This window comes from Pseudochaenichthys georgianus, chromosome 1 (assembly GCF_902827115.2).
Source record: "Pseudochaenichthys georgianus chromosome 1, fPseGeo1.2, whole genome shotgun sequence".
NCBI classification, from domain to species: domain Eukaryota; kingdom Metazoa; phylum Chordata; class Actinopteri; order Perciformes; family Channichthyidae; genus Pseudochaenichthys; species Pseudochaenichthys georgianus.
The window spans coordinates 26,686,689-26,712,414 of NC_047503.1; the positions used below are offsets into that span (position 1 = coordinate 26,686,689).

Genomic DNA, 25,726 nt, shown 5'->3' on the forward strand with positions numbered 1-25,726 from the left:
AACTTTTCCAAGAACCTCATTTTTATTCTGATTGTGCAAGTGCTAAATGTCCATATGTTTGTGTGTGAAAACCACAAAGATATATGGTCACATATTTATGGAGAAAGGGCTACGATGTCCGTGATACAAGATTATTCAATCGGGACCCTGTGAAAGTCTCATGAGGACACTGGCAGCAGTATGGAGAGAGATGACGCCACTGTATTGTCTCTCTCTGTCTCTTTCTTTATGCCTCTGTCTTTGTCTGTCTCTCTGTTTGGCCCCGGGACCTTTGGCCTGAGACACAGGAGGACACAGATGTCCTGCAACACACCTTTATACCATAAACTTACAAACAAGTTGTGCATCTAAATCCACTTGCTTTTATTTTTTTATTCTCCCCCTTTCTGGCAGACAGCCTGATCTAAGACGCTGGTCCCCTGCAGTGAATAACCAGCAGTCACTGAGCTATGACACAAGCATTCTCAAAAGTCTTTCAGGGAATACTGTGAACTCTGTCCAAGACGGGAGCCAAATTCAGTTTTCCACTGTGACAGCCTAATAGCTGCCATGTCTGATTATACACACACACACACACACACACACACACACACACACACACGCACACACACACACACACACACACACACTGCGAGCATTGAGACACAGTAACTCTTTAACAAACATATCGGCAGTGACTGTACAATCATAGACTTACATGCGTACAGGTTACTACAATATTCTCTAAAGATATATCATATTTTGCAGATGTTGGTGCAATTACATTTGGATTTAGCTATTGACATTGGATATCACACACACACACACACACACACACACACACACACACACACACACACACACACACACACACACACACACACACACACACACACACACCCACACACACACACACACACACACACACACACACACACACACACACACACACACACACACACACACACTGTGGTATTTTTATGTTACATTTTTCCTCTCAGCAGTGGAACGAAGAAAAAGGGGCATATATCTGAACAAGAAAAGGCTTTTACAGTGAAAACAAGAAGAAGGTCTATCCAGAGTGATGTGTTTCTAAAGCCTCATATTCTTGCATGACAATTTATGGGAAGAGATATTAAAGAGTTTTTGGCTTGAGGATACACTACAGGAGTCTGTCATCAAATCATAAACACTCATTATGAGGTGCAAAATGAGTGTGATTTAAATTAGCAACAACTTCTTAAAACGTGCATACAATTTCCAAACACTTTCTCTCAACACTTCTCCTTACACCCCTCAAAACGCTGTCCTCTTTCCCTCCCACCTCTCAAGCCAACCCCAGCTCACAAACACACACACACACACACACACACACACACACACACACACACACACACACACACACACACACACACACACACACACACACACACACACACACACACACACACACACCATTAAACATATGTCTGTGTGTGAGTGTCCTCCTCCCTCAGTCTATCCATGGCTGGATTGTGGCAGCAGCTCCTGCCCGTACAGCAGGGTCGAGCTCTGCTTCTCCTTCCCTTCATCTGTCTTTTCTACCCGCCCTCGAGTGCTATTCCCTGGGATTCCAAAGCCAGTCCACTCCCTCTGAAGGTAGGATATCCAGATGGCCATGGAAAAACCATAACAATTATTATCAGCTCTAAAATGTTATGCAATGTTATGCGTTCTAATACTTTTGTAAGTGAATATTGGCACAAAATATATTATTTGTGAGATACTTGTTTTCTTATTTATGAAGGACATTTTTTACTTTACCCAATATAACTTAAGCTTATTTGAGGTTGTTTTGCTTATGCATACCACAGCTAAAATTCTTTGAATCAGGGGAATAACTGCATGACATGATATGCTTTATATTATCTATGTTTTTGTCACTAAGGATAACTAATCACTAACAGATCCAGTTTTTTCAGGGTTGTGAATAAAACAATAAAAACCAGAAGGACCAGATAGACATGACACGAAAAACAACATAAGAGTTAAACTAGTAAAATAGAGATTTGTACACGGGGAGGGGAGAGGGAGACCAACAAGGCTTCAACTCCAACCAAATGTTGGTCTGGACTGAGTGAGCTTAGGGATTTCCAAAAAGAGGGGTAACTAAAGTAAAATGGATTAGTGAAAATGAGAGAAAAATGTGCAATGTGATCCAGCGGAATTTATGATTATACTATTCCAACACATGCCAGTGATGGTGAAACCTTGGTAGAGGTGAGCTAGCATGCAGCGAGTCTGCAGATGAGTGGGCACATACAGTGTTTGTACCTGTGGCTTTGTGTGCACTAAAGTGTGTGAACATGTGTGTTGGCAGGGTGTTGAGGTGGTGAAGGGACATTTCTCCAGGACTTTCCTCCGTGTTGGCTACCATAAAATAACGGAGATTCCTGCAGGGGCATGCAACATCAGCATACAGGAGACAATAAAGAGCCGAAACTACCTGGGTACACACACACACACACACACACACACACACACACACACACACACACACACACACACACACATACACACACACACACACACACACACATGGAAGACATATTTTTGATGACAAAGTGTAGGATGAATATGGTGTTTTCCTCCAGCTCTGCAGACACAAAGTGGTGTCTCCATCATCAACGGCAACTGGGTGATTGACAGGCCGGGGATCTTCACCGTTGTAGGAACGGAGCTGACGTACAAACGGCCAAATGAAATCCGCTCTCGCAATGGAGAGTCCATTACTTCACCCGGGCCACTGTCTGAAGACCTGCATGTTTATGTGAGACACAAACTAAAACACACCATGAGAGCTGCCCGTCATTCAAATGCACTAACACAAACAAAACTACTTGTACTACAATGCTGTACAAAACATCATCATCACTTTCTCTTTCACACAGTTAATCTACCAGCAACCAGGTCCGAGAGTATACTATGAATACATTGTGCCATTACAAAGCACAACCCCCACTCCTGAGCAGACCACACCTGCCACTATTCTGCCCTTGGGTGAGTGCACACACTAACACACACTTAAAACCATATTGGAGTCAGCCTAAATAACAACAGTGTCCAATTCCACATACTGAATATTCTGCCCTCAGGGAGCATGACACAGAACAGATTTGTTTGTGCATGAACAGGGCAGAGTGTGTGGTTGTTTAGTTCAAATTTCAGGGTAACGCCGATATGTATCATTTTCCGCAAAATTGTCTTTTCGAAAATTTGATTAGGATTTAGATAACATTTGAAACAGGCAGGCAGCCAAACGTTGTTCTGGCACAGAGCTCTTTACCGCACACTGAGATATGAATCAGTTACTTGAGCCTGATTTCATTTCAATAACTAATATTAAACCTTCATTAAATACTGTATATTTTAGATGTTGCTTAATTTAATGTATGCCTTTTGATGCTGATAAATATTGATTTAAGTACAAGAGTTCTCAAAAAACAACACCTATGCTTTAAGCCCCCTGTCTATACTGTTGCTGATTAGACCTCTATTCTGGCTGATGCTGGACTAATGCTCGGAATTACAAGATCTCACCAGACTCCATGGCATAGGCGGCGCGTGAGGCTCAGGTTTGGGAAGGGTAAATAACTTTTTTTACCTGACGCTGCCCGCCTCCGGCGTCTATAGAAAAAAGATCAACTCAGTGTGCGGAATTTTATTACAGGATAAAGGAAATACAGGTTAAACTGCCGTATGCAGAGAAGACGCCGACGTGTCGCACTTAGTTATCATTCATATCACATCATCAATCTGATCATCGATCATATAATATCATAATATATCATATATTTCCTTATCTGAGTCAGCTTCTCGAGCCGTATCTGGCCGTGCATCACTTACATTGTCACACACTGTATGCAGAAGTATTATTTTAAGCAACACATTAGGTTGACGAAACACTCAACTCAAATGTAATTAAAGTCAGATCCACGTGTCTTAGACGGGGCAGTGATATCATAAAACTGTTGTACGCTTTCAAACACTCGGTATTATTTATTTTTTAACCAGTTGTTCTGTATTCAATCAATCAATCAATGTTTATTTATATAGCCCAATATCACAAATGTTACATTTGTCTCAGTGGTCTTCACAGTGTGTACAAAATATCAGTATGACAATACGACACCCTCTGACCTTAGACTAGGGGTGCAACAACTAATCGACTTAATCGATTAAAATCGATTACCAAATTAGTTGCCAACTAATTCAGTCGTCGATTCGTTGGTGACGTCTTCACATGCGTTTTACGTGCCGTTAAGCTACAACGTTATTGGTACTGGAGACATTTAAAAAATATATGTCATGTATTATTGATACAAAAACATTATATCGCAGTCTTAGTGTGGCCAGCTCGTTTATAATATGTAAAAAGACAAACAAATGCGTCTATGATGTATTTTCGACAACCTGATCTCACCAGAATGCGTGACTCCACCACGACTCCTTAACACCACAATGCGTGGTGGAGTCACGAAACTTTGTTACATTTGCGTGTCGGCACCACGCAAACAACCCCAATGTAAAGTGAATGAGGCTCCTTTGTCGTGGTGCACACACGCATTTCTACAACGTGCATTGTGTGTAATGCAACTGTTAATTTTATTAAATTAGTTTGTTTTTAAGGAAGGCCAGAGCTTCAGCTGTGTCAAATAGATTGTTCCCTTTAGTTAACGTTATTTAAAAGATAATGATCATGTCTTGTATTACGAGCGTCCATTCCTATTGGATAACGGAGAATTTTACACCCGGAAGTAAGTAGCCTATTCTCCTTACTGTCGATTGATTTTACAGTGATATCTGCACTACTCATCGACTAAAAAACACCAAATTGTCCTTGTTAATTACACAACATTGATTGGTTTGAATTGTGTGCAATGCTTTTGTATTTTCCCCCTTCGATTCGGAGAAACAAATATTTTTTCGGAGTTTTTGGACGGCAGAAGACACTACACTACCCAGAATCCTCAGCTATCGTTTGGGACTACACCATGAACCCCGTGATCAGTCCTCAAGTTCTTTGATTGGTTGACCTCCAACTGCATTCCATATGAAAAAAAACGTTTCGTAAAAGAGAAAATCATACTTTATTCAGCAGTGCTTGCTTTACTCTTTGATAGTCATCACATGAATGCATTGTAATAAATGGTTTGGCTGCATTAAATATTACACATCTGTCTTAGTTCTTTATTTATCTACAGAGATCGGGCATCAGAATACACCGGAAACTATTCTTTTACCGTTCTGTTTTAATTTCACAATAAAGTTAGTAGTAATATTTTGTTTTGATATTATTGTTTTTTATTAACTACTAGACGACTGGGTCATGTTAAGACCATCTTTTTTTGGTTGCTATGGGTTTTTTCCATCGCTTTTGTGTTACAAATATCAAAACAATAACAAAATAATATTCGTCGTAAACTAAACCGGAAACAGCAGTATATTTTATTTTGTTAACACTGTAAACTTGACAGCCTTTTAACCTATGCTTTTAACCCAAACCACCTACTGGTTAAAGCACGTTATTACACGTTTAGAGTAATTGCAATGCAGGAAGATTGTGTTGCTTTTTAATGACTGTTTAAAATGCCTTTTTCTTAATGTCTTTCATTTTTGTAACGCACTTTTGAATGTGTTATATTTTATGAAAACATTCAAATATTAAGAGTACATACAAAATAGTGGGAAAGTAGAAGGTCAATTATATAAATATAGAATAGAAAATATCAAGAAGATACTCAAATGATATCTAGAGTAAAACAGTTTAGTGCCTGATAGGAGGATGTGCTAACTAATAAGGCTTTAATTAAAGAAATGTGCAGAATACGACAGTGTAATGGTGGAAGTATACACACATTGATAGATGTCTTGTAATGCACTGTTGATGAACCTGTGACCCAAGTTGTTCATTCATTGCATAACTACACTGTTGTGTATATGATATGTCAATAAACCTTAGAAAATCTTGAAATCTTGAAAGGGATGTGCAAAATAGCAATTATATACAGTCTTTAATGAACTATTAGAGAATAACGAGTAATGAATATGCTTTAAACGGATCTGCAGATAAATATTTAGTCTTCTCAAGCAACCAACTATCAAATATCTCGCCTGATTGTTGGCACTTGACAATCACCTTCACTGAATTTCATTCAGGTGTAACTAAAGTCTGATTTAAGGGTTGTTTATATTTCACATCATTAATCCAAATCTGTAAAGTAACTAAAATAAATGTAGTGGATTAAAAATACCAGGTTAACCTTAAAGAAAGCCCTCAGGATTATAAAAGACCACCATCACCCCAGCCACAAACGGTTCTGTCTGCTGCAGTCTGGCAGGCGGTACCACAGCATTCGGACTAAAACCACCAGACACAGAGACAGCTTCATCCCACAGGCCAGAAGACTTTTAATACCTGAACTTAGAAATAACATTCATCTGGCTGCTACTTAGAAATTATTTATCTAATATATCATATTCCAATCACTTGTATATAGACTCTTATTGCACTATTTCACTATTTTTTCTGTGCATCTGTTTTATTGCGTAGCACTGTTGGAGGAGCCTGTGACCTAAGGGGGGGAGGGGGGTAGGACACGTTTGATTCCTGTTTTGAATAGTGTGCCGTCGATGGGTTTCATTCCATTTCAAAGTCCTTTTGGACGCTCTGTGTAAACGTCGCGCATCCAATCACAGAGGTTGAGGACTGATCACGGGGTTTGTCAAGCTAAGCACATGGTGTAGTCCCAAACGATAGCTGAGGATTCTGGGTAGTGTAGTGTCTTCTGCCGTCCAAAAACTCCGAAAATATATTTGTTTCTCCGAATCGAAGGGGGAAAATACAAAAGCATTGCACACAATTCAAACCAATCAATGTTGTGTAATTAACAAGGACAATTTGGTGTTTTTTAGTCGATGAGTAGTGCAGATATCACTGTAAAATCAATCGACAGTAAGGAGAATAGGCTACTTACTTCCGGGTGTAAAATTCTCCGTTATCCAATGGGAATGGACGCTCGTAATACAATACAGGGGACATGATCATTATCTTTTAAATAACGTTAACTGAAGGGAACAATCTATTTGACACAGCTGAAGCTCTGGCCTTCCTTAAAAACTCACTAATTTAATAAAAATAACAGTTGCATTACACACAATGCACGTTGTAGAAATGCGTGTGTGCACCACGACAAAGGAGCCTCATTCACTTTACATTGGGGTTGTTTGCGTCGTGCCGACACGCAAATGTAACAAAGTTCGTGACTCCACCACGCATTGTGGTGTTAAGGAGTCGTGGTGGAGTCACGCATTCTGGTGAGATCAGGTTGATTTTCGATCAGACGAGATCTCTCTCCCTGGTCTGTGTGGGAGGGGGCGGGGCAGTTTACACACACGCGGCTGCTACATGCAGCAACACACTGCGGAGGTGGCGGAGAGAACGCCGCTCCGAGGTGTGGTTAAACTTTACCCATCTCGATGCTCGTTGCCAAAAGTGCAATAAGAGTTTAGCATGTAAGGGCGGTAACACGAGCAATTTGTCTAAACATTTATCAAAAGTGCTCCACATTCAGACGGAGGAATGCACCGGGTTCGACTGTCTTTCTAGCAGCTCTGTAGCCCCGTCCACGAGTAACGTTTTCACGTCAGGTGTTATGTATGCTAGCAGCAACACACGGAGTTAACTCCATTATATAAACATGGGGTAATGATTTGAGGTAACTGAATTAGTTAGTTTGTTAAAGTTTCAGCTATTATGTTTACAATTCTGTCATCAGATTATTTATTATTTGCTAAAACACTGTTGTTTCTTTTGATGTGAAATATTATTTATTTAATTTAAATGAAAAGCAATGTTCATTTTGTAAACAATTTGTTTAGTTAATTTAATAATATGTATTTTTGAATCAAGTATTCATCTTTATTGTCTTCATTGTTAGTTTCCACATGCCTAAAACAACCTCAAGCTAAATCTAAAAGTTGATGGCTAAATAAGAGCGTTTGAGAAATTGTGCAAGGCATAATAGTCCGAATAGTCGATTAATCGTTTCATTAATCGATAGATTAATCGACTATAAAATTAGTCGTTTGTTGAAGCCCTACCTTAGACCCTCACATCGTACAAGGAAAAACTTCCGAAGAAAACCCACAGTTTAAAGGGAAAAATGGGAGAAACCTCAGGGAGAGCAACAGAGGAGGGATCCCTCTCCCAGGACGGACAGACGTGCAATAGATGCCGTGTGTAAATTGAAAAGATAATGCAATACAAGATAATACATTACTCATACTCAAATATAGTTGAGTATCATCCGCATAACAATGAAAGTTTACAGAATGATTCCTTATAATATTGCCTAACGGAAGCATATATAATGTGAACAAAATAGGTCCGAGCACTGAGCCCTGTGGCACTCCATGGCTAACTTTGGTTTGCGTGGAAGATTCATCATTGACACGTACAAACTGAGAGCGTTCAGATAGATAGGACCTAAACCAGCCTAAAGCAGTTCCCTGTATGCCATCTAAGTGCTCTAGTCTTTGCAATAAGATATCATGATCGATAGTATCAAATGCAGCACTGAGATCGAGCAAAACAAGAATAGAGACAAGTCCCTTGTCAGAGGCTATTAGAATGTCATTTGTAACTTTAACCAGAGCTGTCTCTGTGCTATGATGTGTTCTAAAGCCAGACTGAAAATCTTCAAATAAATCATTGTTTTTTAAGTAATCACACAACTGTTTTGTGACTGCTTTCTCAAGAATTTTTGAGAGGAACGGAAGATTAGAAATAGGTCTATAATTGGCTAAAACCTCTGGATCGAGGTTGTGCTTTTTAAGAAGCATTCACCTTGCAGGTGCAACTATGTGGCTTGTATCCTGGATTATATGTTTAAGTCATGGATGTTCAAAGTTCATATTTGTCTAATATTAGTTTACTTTTCATTAATGAAGTATGACGCTGCGCTGTCAGTACACTTGTCCCTGTTTTTGATTGGTCAAATGTTGCTAGCCCCGCCCCTTTCACGTGAACGTGCTCTCAGCTGGAGATAGAATCCCTGGCTTGATTTACCGAGTTGATATTAACCATATTAACTAGCGTCGTAGGACCAAGCCCCCAGGAAGTGCGCCGGAGTCTGATGAGAATATTCGTTGTGGCCAAAGGGCGGTACTACACTTCCTTTAGGTTGCTGGGCCCGGAAACATTTTTTCCCATTGACTTACATTGGGAAAGAGTGGTCTGTAACTCGTTGGATAATTTTAAAAACTTTTAATTTTAAAACTAAATAAACAACCCAGTATGAACACTTGTATAGCCCTTATTAAAAACATTGGTTCCTCAAGTTGTAAACATTTGCTAATAACGTAATTCTGAGAGTTATTTCCCTCTGCATTATGAACGCGCATCTAACCCACGGGACCGCACCACCCGGCACGTTCATGTTACCTGTTCAGCACACTACATGCGTTTATCTCTTTATATATACAGTCTATGGTTTATCTTTACCCATGGATGCACAATAAGAACGGACCCATATTGTCTTACTACCATCCCACGGAGCTGTAATAATGAATATATTGCACATGTTTGCTGTAATTCATCATTTGTAAAATATTATACTACATGGGATGTACCGTAAATGTTGTATTAAATAAAGTTAATATTACCGACGTTAGATTAACGTCCCTGTAGCTTATTATTGCACTAAGAAGTTTATTGCACTGTGTATATATAATTCTTTCATGCTAAATGAAGCTCTGTTGGATATCACTAGATCCTGTTACAGGGTAATATAAGTACATAACGACTGATGTATATTAGCATAATTACTAGCTAGCCGCTAGCTGCTAACTACCGCCTCGTTAATATCAAATCCATCATAATAACAATCCATTACCATGCTGTCATGAACGCACGGTGCTGTTACGTGTACGCAAATTGAGGTGCTTGATGTGAACGAGCATTTTGGTTAAAGTTGCGCATGCGCTATGAGCGCACATACGGGTACTTCTCAGGCATGCCGGGTAATCTGTGACGTTTCACTCTCTCAAAAATTGGGCCATTTTATCATCAGAGGCCCCGCCTCCCACGCTGTATCCAGTTCTTATTATACATCCATGCGTAGGACCGCATAGCGAGATCTCGTTTGTTAGTTTGTTTGTTCAAATATATCCAGAGTATGTTGAACTGGCTTCGTAGTACAGGGCAGGTGGCTGCATAGCAGCGCTAATGTCAAAGACACAGACATTATACATTTTATTTTTATTTTACCAGGATGCAGTGTGCAATATTTGGGAAGGCTTAGCCTTCCCTAGCCTACAGTACCCGCAGCCCCTGCTCCATGGCTATGTCTAAAATTGCTACCTACAGTATGCACTGAATCTAATTATAAGAGCGATAACGTAGTAACTTTACCCAACCAAAACAGTGTACCAATGCAAACAGCAGTTTGAGCGAGATGTCAATTAATCAACCACACTTGCATTTACAGACCTGAGAAGAAGCTCTAATTTGGCAAAATTATTGAAATCCTCTGTGTTGGATATCATGGATAAACTAGGTCTTTAACAATATGATATTTCATTTAAGATATCATATCCTATTTCTATCTATTCAACTTCTTAAAACGTTTTGTCCATTGCTTGCCTGTCAAATTAGGGCTTCAACCTCAAACTGTCTCTACTCTTGTAGCTGAGACAGTGGGCCCAACCCAACCAGGGGAGAAGGAGCACCAAGGTGAGGTCACTAACAATGGCATCATCAAAGAGAAACCCCATCCTAACCAGATTCCCCCTGAGCCCAGCGTGAAACCCCAACCCACCTACACCTGGACAAACAGTGGGCGGACGGAGTGCAGCACTACCTGTGGGACTGGTGAGGAAACACACGTATTTCAAAGAAAGGGCGACCACACATTTAAATAAAACTTTCCAAATCTCTATCTCTCTTTTGTGAATGATAATCATGTTCAATGGAACATTCTTCTTTTGATAATAAGATGTTAGAATATCAACAGACTTACAGTTAATGACAGCTTAAACTATAACAGTACATGTTAATGGGCTGAGATTGCTCGCAAACTACATACACAAGTATCATTATTTCTAATGGAAATGACCTAATTTCTGGCCAAATGTGAACACATTCACTTGCTTAGTCTTTTTTTCTGTGTGTGTGTGTGTGTGTGTGTGTGTGTGTGTGTGTGTGTGTGTGTGTGTGTGTGTGTGTGTGTGTGTGTGTGTGTGTGTGTGTTTGTTTGTGCAGGCAGGCGTCAGGTACTCTGGGAGTGTGTTGAGAAAGATTCCCAGACGACTGTTCCTGCTGACCTCTGTGACCCTGCGCTTGAACCAAAAAACAAGGGAGAAGAGTGCAACATGCAGTCCTGTCCTGCATAGTGAGCCACACACACACACACACACACACACACACACACACACACACACACACACACACACACACACACACACACACACACACACACACACACACACACACACACACACACACACACACACACACACACACACACACACACACACACACACACACACACACACACTTTTTGGGGGTGGGGAGTCCGTCCGTCAGTCCGACTGACGGACAACTTCTCACTTCAAAAAAGAAGAAGAAATCTAGACCGCAAAAATAATTAAACAAGCGAGTACCTGTTTTTCCTGGCCAAGGACAGGTTCCTCGAACACAACACGAGCTTAACGTGTCTTCACTCCAATAGTATGAAGCTGCAGCGTCGGAGACAGCAGTTACAGAACCGCAGTTACAGAACCACACACACAGGTCCCGCGTCACGACTGCACACACAGGTCCCGCGTCACGTGCGTTCGCGTGACGGCGGCACGTGACGGTATATATATTCTGTTAATTTAGTTGAGAATTTCAAAAATATAGTCTTTTATGTCTTTTATATGTATATTAAACAACACTGTTAATTTAGTTTTGGGTTTGTTTATAATTCTCGTTTCATTATTATTCAAAAGAAAACAACACTGTTAAACACTATTCCTTCTACTACAGTATCATAATTCTCGTTTCATTATTATTCAAAAGAAAACAACACTGTTAAACACTGTTCCTTCTACAGTATCATAATTCTCGTTTCATTATTATTATTAATAAATCAAAGGTGTCTTCGAAGAGGTGCTAGATTACTGAAAAACAACTGTTAGTGTGTTCATGCACCAGCCTGCAAAAGATAAACAAGCAGTTTGACCGAGAGGCATTTCAGTTCAGAATACATTTTTATTTATTTTTATTGCGGGGTCTGTTTCTTCACTGGGGGTGAGGCGGGGTCTGCTGTTCCCTCTCGAGGGAGATAACCTGTCGTGGCACTCTGAATATTGGCTGAAGGGTTCCCTCCAGCAAGCTTCTGGCCTCCAGAGTCCAGAAGGCAAACCTTTGGCCATGCCTTTGAAACAATAAGAACAAGACGTCATCTAAAGTATTGCATAGGCTAAGGCATTGGTGCACAATTGATATGCATTAATAATCTCAACAATAACTGACTAAAACACCTCATGCAATATTACAAAACATGTCAAAATGATGACACTGTCTGATAAACGGTAAACAGGCAGTCAGCACAGTAAAGATTATTTACAATGAATTCAAATTGTAATACAATGACTATTAAAGAAGCATTTACACTGAAGACAGAACTTAGGCTACTGCTGATTTAATGTAGTGGACATATTGACATGCTTTTGTCATCCGTTGAAGTTTAATTAATTAGCTGACTATAATTAATCATTAGGGTTGGGAAGTTTACTTTTTTTAAATGTAGTAGGTTACAGGAGTAATTACCCTGTTAAATTGTAATAAGTAATATAACTTGACTATGTAACTATTTGTATTGAAATTCTAATGTTAATTATGGTTATTTTATGTTTTTTGTGAGTCACTTTGGATAAAAGCCTCTGTCAAATAACATAACCATAACATACAGTTTCATTAAACAGTTGGTTTTGCAGCGAGTCATCATAGGCTAACAGATTACATTTAGCACTTGTTGCTTGTATGGCTGTTCAATACAACAGAATAGTTAACTTTAAAAAAAAAACATGATTCACATTACTCACACTCTTACTGTAATTAGTGATTCAATTACTCAACTATGACACCTAGTTGGGCTTGCCAAAATCACGCTAGTTTCATTAAACAAATGATCAAATATGCTAACGAAGCTAATGCTTTTGGTAATGCTTTTGCCGAAAGCTATAGCTAACGAATAGTTGTTTTTAGAGACTTTAATACGGTTAGAAGCTATCATAAGCAAACAGATGTTTGTTTGTATTGCCTTAACACTATCATAGTTAATGTTAGCTAATCACACTTCATTTCAAGACACCGGAATTGTTATTAATGTTAAACAAATACAACTGTAAAAGCACTTCACATTACTCACATTCTCTGCGTTGACGTTCACGTGCTCTGTCACGTGCCGCCGTGAAGCGGGACCTGTGTGTGCGGTTCTACAAGTGCGGTCCTGTAACTGTTGTCTCCGACGCTGCAGCTTCATGCTACTCCTTCACGTGGTATATGCATACTTGCCAACCCTCCCGATTTTCGCGGGAGACTCCCGATGTCATTGCCCTCTCCCGGTTTCCTCCCGGGGTAATATTTCTCCCGCATTTCTCCCGATTTCTGACAAAATCAGATTTACTCAGGACTGTTTCCACTCGGACTTTAATACAGCTACACCATTGCTCAGTTTCCATGGTTGCGCGTCTCTTTAGCAGCGCGCGCAACTGAAAGTCTAGTTGAGAGGGTGAGGAAGATTGTCACAGAAAACTGAACAAGAATCGACAACACGACCCTCTGCTCACTCCTGTCCTGTAAAATACAGGTCCAGCCCACACATATGCTCAATCAAGGATGGTGCTACAGGCCGCAAGCAGGGCCGCCTTAATGCACGGGCTGACCTGGGCTGAAGCCCAGGGGCCTACGGAGATCAGGGGCCTATCATGAGCCAATACAAAAGTTTAAAAAAAAATGTAAATTAAAAAAAATATATATATTTCGGATGTTTTAAAAAAACATTTAAATAAACAAAGTCTTGGCTTTCAGAATATGAAACTTTTATTTCCAAAATCACACGATAAATATATTTTTGAAGCTTGTAAAGGGAAGATGACAGCTCTCACTCGCCACTCACTCCCCCTCCCTCCGGCTGACATTATGAATGTAAGGCATATAGTAATCATAGATAACACGGCAGGGTCCGTTACAGTTTGTTTTCATCTGGTTTCAAATAAACAAAGTCTTGGCTTTCAGGATATTAAACTTGTTTCGGCAAATTCAGATGATAAATACAACTTTGAAGCTTCGGCATAATGACAAGCGGAGAACGGAGTAACTTGACGTCACAGCAGGCAGAACAACAGCCGGTGTTTCTCGTGAGTGTTTTCCCCGGGAAACAAACACAACACACACAAACGCAAAATTACACAAACACATATACACACATATACACACACACACACACACACACACACACACACACACACACACACACACACACACACACACACACACACACACACACACACACACACACACACACACACACACACACACACACACACACACACACACACACACTCGTGAGCTTCCCCCAGACCAGTAATCCAAACGAAAATATCTTCCCTCCGTAGTATTTTGATAATTTGCTCCGCTAATCAATCAGATCGATGGATTCCAGAGATTTTTCTCAAACATGATGACTCCGAAACAGTCAGTGGGCACCACTTAACAGCCAATCAGAATGAGAATATGTTTCACATGTGACTTATTCAAATTGCGAGTGATTGAGTGACAGATGAAGGTTGTTTAGAAGAAAAAGTTTGAGAGTGGCGCTCGGAAAAGGAAATTGTTGAGGGAAAAGGAGTTTCGAGGCAAGCAGCTATTACAAAGCATGTCGAAGCCTACAGGTTATTTTAAACCTGTAGGCCAGGATGAGGAGGAAGGACAGATGAGGAGGAAGGACAGATTAGTTCTGTACCGAGCGGTAGCGGTGCCGGCTGCGGGGCCTCGGAGCCAAGTAGGCCGTCTGGTTCTGATAGCGATGGAGTAGCGGGAGAGGAAAAACAGACAGGAGGGAGGGAGGGAGGGGAGGAGATGGAGAGGACGATGAGGACTTGCTACGTGGAGGGGAGCCAACGGCAACCGGACAAATACATTAGGGAGGCCCGATACGTCACTTATCTGGAGGAGAGGACCAGGCGCGTGTAGAGAGTGGAGAAGTGCGATCACAGAGCCTGCCGAGGCTATAAATGACTTTGATTTGTTGTTTAAATAGGGGGCCTACAAAACCATCAGCCCCAGGGCCTGATGGCAGGTTAAGGCGGGCCTGGCCGCAAGGCAGTGCATTTACCACTACAATAAGCATGTTAATGTTAATAATACAGCTCCGGCGATGATCCACCCCCCCCCCCCCCTGCGGTGGTTTTGAAATGCTCCCGATTTCTGAGGTCTCAAGGTTGGCAAGTATGGGTATATGTCTCGTCTGAAAGGAGTGCTGACAGAGAGCACCGGAACGCCGCTCCAGCCCTATTGTTGCAGTACCCATAAGGAGCCGTACACATGCTGCAGTGTTTGCGTGGCTGTGTCTTTAGTTGTAAGCCCAGTGGCGATCTGTTGTTCTCATTGATAACACTCCGTTCGATGTCTCACTATGGGATGCGCCTCATCGCGGAGCAAACAGAAGCATCAATCTCATTACGCCAATCCTGATTGGCTGGTGATCTTGACGTCAGCGGCAGGGGAAATCACCCCCTATAAGTAGCTTGCGTCACAACGCATGCGTCATTCAAACACCTCTTCTCGCTTCAGAGCACATCTCTACAGTAGCCGGGCAAGCTTCACTGTCCACAGACTGAACCCAAATACCCATTTCGGTCAACGGGTGCTCGCCGGCTACTCCTTCTGCTTCGCAGGAAGACGGTAGTACTAACGCTGTTAGTATTTAAAATCGACCTCGCCCTTCTCTTACCCGAGAAAGTAAGGTAGGTCCGATTTTTTTAAGCTAGCAGCACACCTGTTGCTAGCTCGCTCTACCGACACCACGGTAGCGAGGAAGTTTTTTCTTTTCTCTTCTCCACGGAGGGGAAAAGGATTAAAAAGGAGCATACTGCCACACCAGTCAGTATTCTCTGGGAATAAAAGACCCACACCGTCCTTTTTCTCCGGATTAAGGACAAGGTGGTAATACCTTTTTCTCCCGTCCCACCTGTCGAGAGCGGGCCCTCTCCACGCCACGAGGCGACAAAGATGGACGCCCCTCTCCCTCACACCAGAGGAGTCAGGGACTCGGTGACTCGACTCTGCGGCTGCGGGTTGAAGATCTCGGGCACAGACACATACCAGGTCTGTTCGTCCTGCCTCGGGCTGGAACACCCCCGAGGCGCAATCGACAACCCCGGCTCATGCGGACATTGTGTCCGCTTCACCGTTAAGAGCCTCCGCCGACGGTTAGCAAGACAAGCTAGCCTGTCGGAACAGGACCCCCCCATGTCCACGGTCCGCCGGCCGGCAGTCAAGACATGGGGGCGTCCGCCACAGAGAGCGAACCCCTCTCCGTGTCGGTCTGGGGCTCACTATCTGCTATGGCTATAGAACCGGAATCCGGTCTCATGGAGAGACCGGCCCTTCAGAAACAAGGTCCCAATCCAGGGTGCCTCCTCCCTAGACTGCGACGGAATGGAGAAGCTCGGCCTGCTCCGCATGCCGCCCATGGAACCGCTGGTAGCGGCTCACCTTCTACCAAAGGTGGGCCCGTCACCAAGCAGGAACCCCACGCTGCCAGCAAAGTCGGACCGTTTTCAGTCAGCAATGACTGAAAAGTCCTACAAAGCTGCAGCGTTGTCCGCCAGGGCCCTGAATGTGTCCTCGCTGCTAACCGCCTACCAAGCGGAGCTCTGCGAGGACCTGTCGGGTAACCCGGGGGCAGCCACTCTGGACGAGATGGCAGCGGTCACGGACATTTGTCTCCGTGTCCAACGCTGCGCCGTCCAGGCCACGGGCAAGGTAATGGGGATCATGGTGGTGCAGGAAAGAGCGAGATGGCTCAACCTCACCACTCTCCCAGACCGGGAAAAGGAGGATGTGCTGGATATGCCCATCGTTCCCGAGGGAATTTTCGGCTCCGCTCTCGCCTCCATGCAAAGGAGGTGTGAGATGAAAAAGAGGGAGGACGAGGCACTCCACCTCTGCCTCCCTCGAAGGGTCCAACCGCTGCTTTTGCAGCAGCAGTCCTTCGCCCAAGCTGCCTCAAACTCTGCTCGGTTTAAAGCACCGAAGACGCAGAGGCCGCAGCCCACCCCGAGTCCCCAGCCCAGGCTGGAGACAAGGGCAAGCTGGCCTAGAAATTCTCCGGTTCCGGCTGCAGCTCAGGCTCAGCCAACCCTGAATTTCGGCCAGCAGTTGAGGAAGAAGAAGAGAGCGGCGTGACAGCCCCTCCTTCTTCCCTCCGTGAATGTGTTCCCGCCGCCTCGAGAGATGCCTAAACACCATCCTCAAGTCCGCACAAACACATTGGTTGATCCTTCTGTCATAAAACATTTGCAGCTGACGCATCCAGGCTTCAGGCCGAGGGCGCAGCTCAAAATAATGAAAAGAAAATCAATAAAGCCAATAAACAGCCCGTCAATTGTTCCCCTTCTGAGAGCAGCTACGGCATCTCTCAAAAGGCGGATTACTGACGGGTCTGTGAAGGCACCACCGCCACGCGCAGTGCCGGCTGGGGCTTTAAGGGCACCGCCGTCACGCGCATGCGCAGTGCTGGCTGGGGCTGTGAAGGCACCACCGTCACACGCATGCGCAGTGCCGGCTGGGGCTGTGAAGGCACCACCGTCACACGCATGCGCAGTGCCGGCTGGAGCTGTGAAGGCACCACCGTCACGCGCATGTGCAGTGCCGGCTGGAGCCGAAGCGTGACATCTCAGCTGGCTCTAAGGAGCATACAGCAGGAGATACTCACGACATCTGCCTGGGCTTCTCAAAACAGTTACACATTATCTGTTTTCACAAGCCCAGAGAGAGTCAACCCATATTCTGGAGAGAGAGGTGCTCTCTCTCCTAGAAAGAGGGGTTTTATCTATAATGCCCGCCGAGCAGAGTCAGATTACGCAGACAAATGTCCTCGTAAAGCACCCGCTCAACATGGGTCTCATAATAAAACTAAACCCCGCACGCCACGGTGTGCGGAGAGTATTGGTTATTTATTATGTAATGCGTAATGGCACTACACCTGACTTTTCTAGTACGGGACGCGCCTACGGGTGCTGTCCTTTCACGGAAGGTGGTCACCACGGACGCATGTCAGACAGGCTGACAGGGTATTTACGAATGTCGCCCGGTGAGAGGTCTCTAGAGCAGAGACCTCCAGCGGGCGCACGTAAATCACCCGGAGCTTTTAGCGGTGTTCCCCACCCTAAAACGCTTCCTGCCATCTCTCAGAGGACACCATGTCCTCGTGAGGACAGACAACACAATATCGTGTATGAACCGCCAGGGGAGGTTGCGTTGTCTCCAGTCACACACACTGGCACACAAACTGATCCCTTGGAGCGGCAGACGTCTCCTCTCTCTGAGAGCGACACAGGTACCGGGAGTTATGCACCTCGGGACAGAACTACTGTCCAGAGGTGCACCACTCTATGCAGACTGGACTCCACATCTGAGTCCGCTGTGGGTGCGTTACGGCAGAGCCGCGTTAAATCTGTTCGCATAAAGAAAAAATGCTCAATGACAGCTGTTCTCTTTAATGCACTCTTTAAACGCACTGTTAGGCGGGGACGCACTCGTACACGATTGAACTCCGGGTCCTCTGTACGCGTTCCCACCCCTGACCCGTGAGTGGTACAATCTGAATACAGTGGGACTCCCTCAGAAGGTGATAAACACTATTCAGAGTGCGAGAGCTTCCTCCACCAGGTCTCTTTACGACTGTAAGTGGAGGGTGTTTGAGGAGTGGTGCCTTCAAGAAGGACACATCTCTTTTCAATGTCCTGTCGGGGTGATTTTATCATTTCTACAGGACTTGATCGATAAACACAGAGCTCTCCACGATCAAGGTGTACCTGGCTGCTATTGCTGCATGCCATGTGGGCTTTGAGGGTAAGACGGCTAGCCAACATCCTTTGGTCTGCCGTTTTATGAAGGGAGCTCGCAGGCTCCTCCCTGTCTCCAGGTCGCTGGTGCCCTTATGGGACCTGGCAGTGGTTTTAAATGGGCTCAGAATGACCCCATTTGAACCCCTGGAAGGAGCTGACATGAAACATCTGTCACTCAAGACAGTGCTGTTACTGGCCCTGGCATCCGCCAAGCGGGTCAGCGATATTCATGCACTGTCTGTACATCCCTCATGCACTCAGTTCGCCCCAGGGCAAACGAGAGTGTTGTTGAAGCCCAACCCTGCCTTTACACCAAAGGTGGTTGGTTCGTGTACCCCAATTGACATTGAGGCATTTCCTCCGCCGCTGGTTTCCTCCGGGGAGCAGCAGCAGGATCTGTTGTGTCCAGTCCGGGCTTTACACACATATATGGACAGATCAAAGGAGCTTCGTCTTAATGACCAACTCTTCGTGTCCTGGGCTAACCCTCACAAGGGCAAGCCCGTTACTAAGCAACGGCTCTCCGACTGGATTGTAGAGGCAATTGCTTTGGCCTATACGAGTCAGAATTTGCAAGCACCTTCGGGTCTGCGGGCTCACTCGACTCGGGGCCTGGCTACATCCTGGGCTTTGTTCAAGGGTGTTTCCATCCAAGACATCTGTGCAGCGGCGAGCTGGTCCTCGCCGCTCACTTTTGTCCGCTTTTACAGGCTAGACGTCTCCGCTCCAAGCGTGGCCCGAGCAGTGCTGGGCACCTTGTTGAGTCGGGACTCTACCTGTTAAATTCTGGTTGATCGGTGATTTTCGAGATAAGCTCGTCTGGCAATACGGGAGCTACAATTTCCCATAGTGAGACATCGAACGGAGTATTATGAATGAGAACTATAGGTTACTTACGTAACCCCAGGCCTCGGAGTAACATGAAGTGAGATGTCTCACCAGACGGCCCTCCTTGCTATGGTGAAGCGAGAAGAGGTGCTTATTTTGAATGACGCATGCGTAATGGCGCAGGCTACTTATAGGGGGTGATTTCCCCTGACGCTGACGTCAAGATCACCAGCCAATCAGGATTGGCGTAATGAGATTGATGCTTCTGTTTGCTCCGCGATGAGGCACATCCCATAGTGAGACATCTCACTTCATGTTACTCTGAGACTGGGGTTACGTAAGTAACCTATAGTTTTCATGTCTTGGTAACTCACAACAGATCTTACTGTGCTACCATCTAGCAGGGTGTAAGTGTATGTTAGCTGTGAGTCTGAAATATTTGTTTCCGTTGGGAAAAAAGCAGCAGAGGATTGCAGAAATGAAACGTTAGAAGTGAAAAGGATGAGGAGAAACATCTATCCTAGTGCATCACAAATTGGCTTTATTTGCTTTTGTTCAATTATGATCTCCTTTGAGGAGACTAGGTTGATAAAATTAAGGACATTGAGCTGGGACTTGAAGAAGATCATGCTAAATGTAAGTCTCTGTGTGTAACAACATATTTTGTGACGGACTGCAAACTGCTCTTGATTTTCTCCCACTCATCCTTTGTTTTTACTGACAGCTTTGACATGGGGGAGTGGTCAGAGTGCAGCAGGAGGTGTGGGCCTGGCACTCAGCACCGCCAGGTCATCTGTCGCCAGGTCACTCATGTTCACGCCAATGGGACGGAGACATCGGTTACAGTGGCACAGGAGCTGTGTGGGACGTCTGATAGGCCGGTGACCAAGTCTACATGCCAGCTGAAGATTTGCAGCCAGTGGGAGATACGATCTGAGTGGAGCTCGGTGAGAACAATACCTATGTAACAATAACAATACATATTTCATATCAAGTCGCTTTGGATAAAAGCGTCAGCTAAATGCAATGTAATGTAATATTATAATATGATTTGTACATTATATCTGAATCTGCACAGTAACGTACAACTGTAATTGTGAAGAGCAATAAAGTACACTTCTGAAATATAGTGGAGTACAGACTAGTTATAAAGTTGTTTAAAATTGTAATACTCAGTAAAGAATATTCAAGATTCACAGTGCAGATATGGCAATGAAAAACTTAAGTCACAGGCTCCTCCAACAGTGCAACATGAATATATATATATAGGAAATAGAACAAATAAAACAGATAAAGAGTCCTTCCAAACTGAATGGACTAAATTCTTTGGTCCTAGGGAAAAAGCTAAACAATATGTGAGCTAGTGGCATGTCTACAGTCATTAAACAGCCATTTAAAAAGACACGCTATTTAGCATTCTGATAATGATAATAATCTACCCCTTTCTCTCTTCCACCTTCTGTCCCCCAGTGTTCAGTGCCATGTGGAGTGGGCCAGCGCAGCAGGGAGGTGGTGTGCGTGAGCAACCAGGGTGAGGTGGAGGAGGATGAAGAGTGCAACATGAACCTAAGACCAGACACTCTGCAGAACTGTGACATGGGAGTCTGTGCACGCAGCTGGTTCACCTCCTTCTGGAGCCAACGGGTAACAGAAACAAGTTAGATAGTGTAATATACTCCATTCGCGCGCGTGTGTGTGTGTGTGTGTGTGTGTGTGTGTGTGTGTGTGTGTGTGTGTGTGTGTGTGTGTGTGTGTGCGCGTGTGTGTGTGTGTGTGTGTGTGTGTGTGTGTGTGTGTGTGTGTGTGTGTGTGTGTGTGTGTGTGTGTGTGTGTGTGTGTGTGTGTGTGTGTGTGTGTGTGTGTGTGTGTGTGTGTGTGTGTGTGTGTGTGTGTGTGTGTGTGTGTGGGAGGAGGATGGGACACAACAGGGAATAAGGGAAAGATGATAATAACTAAGTTACTTCAATTAAAAGTTTATGTGAGTGGAATGTTTTTTCAGTGTTCAACAGAGTGTGGACAAGGCAATCAAACACGGACCACTGTGTGTCTGATGGATCATGTGACTGATCTGCCATTGGACAGCTGCGAGGGGGAACGCCCAGCAGAATTGAAATCATGTGACTCAGGCCCCTGCAAGAACAGCCTGGAGTGGTACACCGGACCCTGGGGTCAGGTAATTGACATGAACACAGACACATACAGCTGAAAATATAACACATTTGAACCTTTACCTTTTGTGTTGAACTTTTGCTCTTGTTTGTGTGTGTGTGTGTGTGTGTGTGTGTGTGTGTGTGTGTGTGTGTGTGTGTGTGTGTGTGTGTGTGTGTGTGTGTGTGTGTGTGTGTGTGTGTGTGTGTGTGTGTGTGTGTGTGATGTGAAGTGTTCTGCAGAGTGCGGGAATGGCACACAGTCCCGGAGTGTGGCTTGTATTTTCAACGACGATGGTCGTATGGAGGTTGTGGACCAGTTCAAATGTTCCAGTCTCTCTCAGCCAATCACAGCTCAGCCCTGCAGACTGAAGCCATGCGGTGTCCAGTGGTACGTCACAGAGTGGAGCGTGGTAAGTGTCTCAAAGTCTTCCCTTCTTCCACTATGCAAGACATGCCCCTCATGTGGTATCAGTCAGAGCTATAGTCAATAGTTGGGACACTTGGTTGTGTCAATTAAACATTAAATGTTCAAACAACATTTGTGATCAGATAAAATCACCATCAGGTCCTTTAAGTATTATTCAAAAGGTCTTGACCTTAACAGTTTCAGAGTGTATATATCTTTTTATAAAGTCTTTATAGTGTTCAAAACGGTCTGTTTATTATCTAGAGTCACAAGGACAGACAGTATGCTGATGGGATTTATGAATGTCATCTTTAAAGGGGACATACTGTATCACCAGAAACTCACTTTTTCAGTAGTGGTGCATATACTGTAAATGTTGGTATCTGTAGTGCCTACCAACCCATAAACATAAAAACAGGAAATTCCATAGGTTTTTTGCGAGCTGCCTTATTGAAAACACAAGGGATTCAACAAGCCATTCAGATGTGGCTCCCTTCTTTTGTCACATTCAGTTTAATAAGAACCAATTTTGCAATTTTTCTCAAATATATTTGCATGGCCAGATACCACAACTTCTTTAGAATTAGTTCAAAAGGTGATGGATTTAGTTGTGACGACTAAGTGGTGTCCATATTTAGGACTCCAATAAAATGATGTATACTGTACTGTATGTGCGACTCTTCCTCTCTGTCTTGACTCTCTCTTTCTAACACCTCAGTGTTCTCGCTCCTGCAACACGGGCTACCGTGTGCGTGACGTGCACTGTCTTGCCGACAACATTTCCCCAAGCGACCGCTGTGACCCGACTTTGACCCCAGAAAACCGAGAAGAGTGCAACAAACATCCCTGTGTAGCTGAGATAAGTGAGTCTGTCAGCCAGTGTTGTACTACCCTTCTGTGCCCACTGTCAGTGCAGCTGGGTCAGAGTGCACACGAGGGTCAGAGAGGACCTGTTTGGAGTGAGATTTCTCTGTGATGCTGTCAATGTTGATAATGTTACCATGAAGATGTTCATATGGAGGAAGAATTGAGCGGTTGAAAATAAAAAAGGGTTTAGAATTACTTTGACTCCACTTTGAGGGCTTAGGAACTGCCTTGAGACTCGTATTGTAGAGCAGGGGTGTCCAAACTACGACCTGGGGGCCAAATGCGGCCCGCAGACCATTTTGAATCGGACCTCAGCTAATTCAAAAAGTATAATGAAATATGGCCCACAAATGAAACTTGTACTTGTCTTATATTGTACATCTAAACTATACATGTACAAATATATTACACAGTAGTATTCATGTGTTAATAAGACCACTTTTCAAATAAATTCAGTCAATTCAAGTTGGAAACATTCTCTAACATATCTTAGTTGATAAGAAAAAAGCCCAATGACTTGTTTACATAACAAGCTTGAAATACACCCTTCCAATTTGTCCTTATTATATTTAATCTGAGGCTTTTGCTTTAAGGGATAAGCTGCCACCACTCACAAGCATCATTTACCTACATTTGATTGATTTTGCTAACTTATACCTTAACTTATGAGGCGATATACCTCGAGTTAGTGGCCCAGCCCTTCGTATATTTTCCTGTATGTGGCCGTCGGTGAAAAAGGTTTGGACACCCTTGTTGTAGAGGATACAACTGAATGGAAGAAGGACATTTGCACTAACTTGTGCCTCCTTCCCTTTAACAGATCCGTCCTGCAGCGACCAGTATCATAACTGTGTGGTGGTGGTCCAGGCTCGTCTCTGTGTGTACCCTTACTACAGAAGTGTCTGCTGCGCCTCCTGCTCCCGTACCAACAAAACATACCCCAACTCATTTCAGAGGAACCATATCCACAGATGATGCTGCGACTGAGTCTGTTTCATCATCACACCAAACCACATGAAGAATAATATCAATTTACAGACACACACACACACACACACACACACACACACACACACACACACACACACACACACACACACACACACACACACACACACACACACACACACACACACACACACACACACACACACACACACACACACACACACACACACACACACACACACACACACACACACACAGGGCCGGCCCTCGGCATAGGCAGTATAGGCGAATGCTAAGGGCGCATCAACCCATAGGGGGCGCCGAAAAAAAGAAAAAAAAAGTTAGAAAAAAAAAATAATAATTTTTTTAAATTTCATAACAACACAATTTCCCGATTTTGGATCAACAAAGTACATCTTATTATCTTATACTAACAGAACTACGTATATATTGCGTACAGCGCCCATAAACTTTGGCACTCCCCCCCAAATCAAGTTGAACTGCCCCAGTCCCAGTAAAAACCAGAGGTTTATGTGAAATTGTTCTTTTTTTTTTAAATAATGGTTGTAGTGTGCAATTATAGGTTTTACTTTTGTATTTGTATTCATTTAAAATAAATCAAACTCCCAAAAAACGTACACAGCTTCTGTGTGCTTTTATTAACATTGAAATTTACTGTGTAAGCGGCCGCGGGGGGAGAGCTTTAGAGAGCTCTCTCCTGAAAGACTGAGAGGCTCGGATAACCTCAGCTCAGTGAGGTAAAGGCACACCTTTATATGATCATTATAGTTATACAAAAATAAGAGAATAGGTGAAAAGCAGGTATAAAATACTGACAGTACAAGTTGTTATTAATAAACAAGAATACAGTTCGAAAGGGGAGTGATTTGTAAAATATCCATAAAGAAAAAGAAAATCTGCTTTCAGTTCTGTTTCATCTGGGTGTTGAGAGATGTTTCCATAGATCTCCTAATGTTGCTCTCAAAGTGCACGAGATTGATGCTTTTAACTTCAATATATAAAAAAAAGTCTTCCCAGGGGTGCATGCCCCCGGACCCCCCTAGAGGAGATGAGGTCCCCCCCCCCACTTAAATCATGTTCAAATGGATAGGAAACTAAATACACACATCTTGTGTCAATATCTTTCTATGTTGGTGGTCATGCCACAAACGTGCACGTGCGAATCATAGTGAGTGTCTGCATCTTGGGGGGGGGGGCGCCAGCTAAAATCTTGCCTAGGGCGGCAAATTGGTCAGGGCCGGCCCTGCACACACACACACACACACACAATGTAGTTTTAGAGTGTTTTCATTCTCAGTGTAACTTTGAACTGGTAAAATATAAGAACTTGTATATTTATTCTTAAAAAAGGGTTTTAACTTTT

At 43.6% G+C, this 25,726-nt stretch overlaps 1 protein-coding gene across 1 annotated transcript; it reads left to right on the forward strand.

Moving 5' to 3' along the window:
* Positions 1 to 1,441: 1,441 nt before the first annotated feature.
* Positions 1,442 to 25,726, forward strand: adamtsl7 (ADAMTS-like 7). Its single transcript, XM_034080972.2, has 12 exons — positions 1,442 to 1,617; positions 2,339 to 2,468; positions 2,613 to 2,788; positions 2,910 to 3,018; positions 10,709 to 10,891; positions 11,282 to 11,411; positions 20,696 to 20,918; positions 21,442 to 21,615; positions 21,971 to 22,144; positions 22,352 to 22,531; positions 23,246 to 23,390; positions 24,215 to 25,726. The coding sequence occupies exons 1-12, from the start codon at positions 1,483 to 1,485 to the stop codon at positions 24,367 to 24,369; spliced, it is 1,914 nt and encodes a 637-aa protein (XP_033936863.1). The 5' UTR covers positions 1,442 to 1,482; the 3' UTR covers positions 24,370 to 25,726.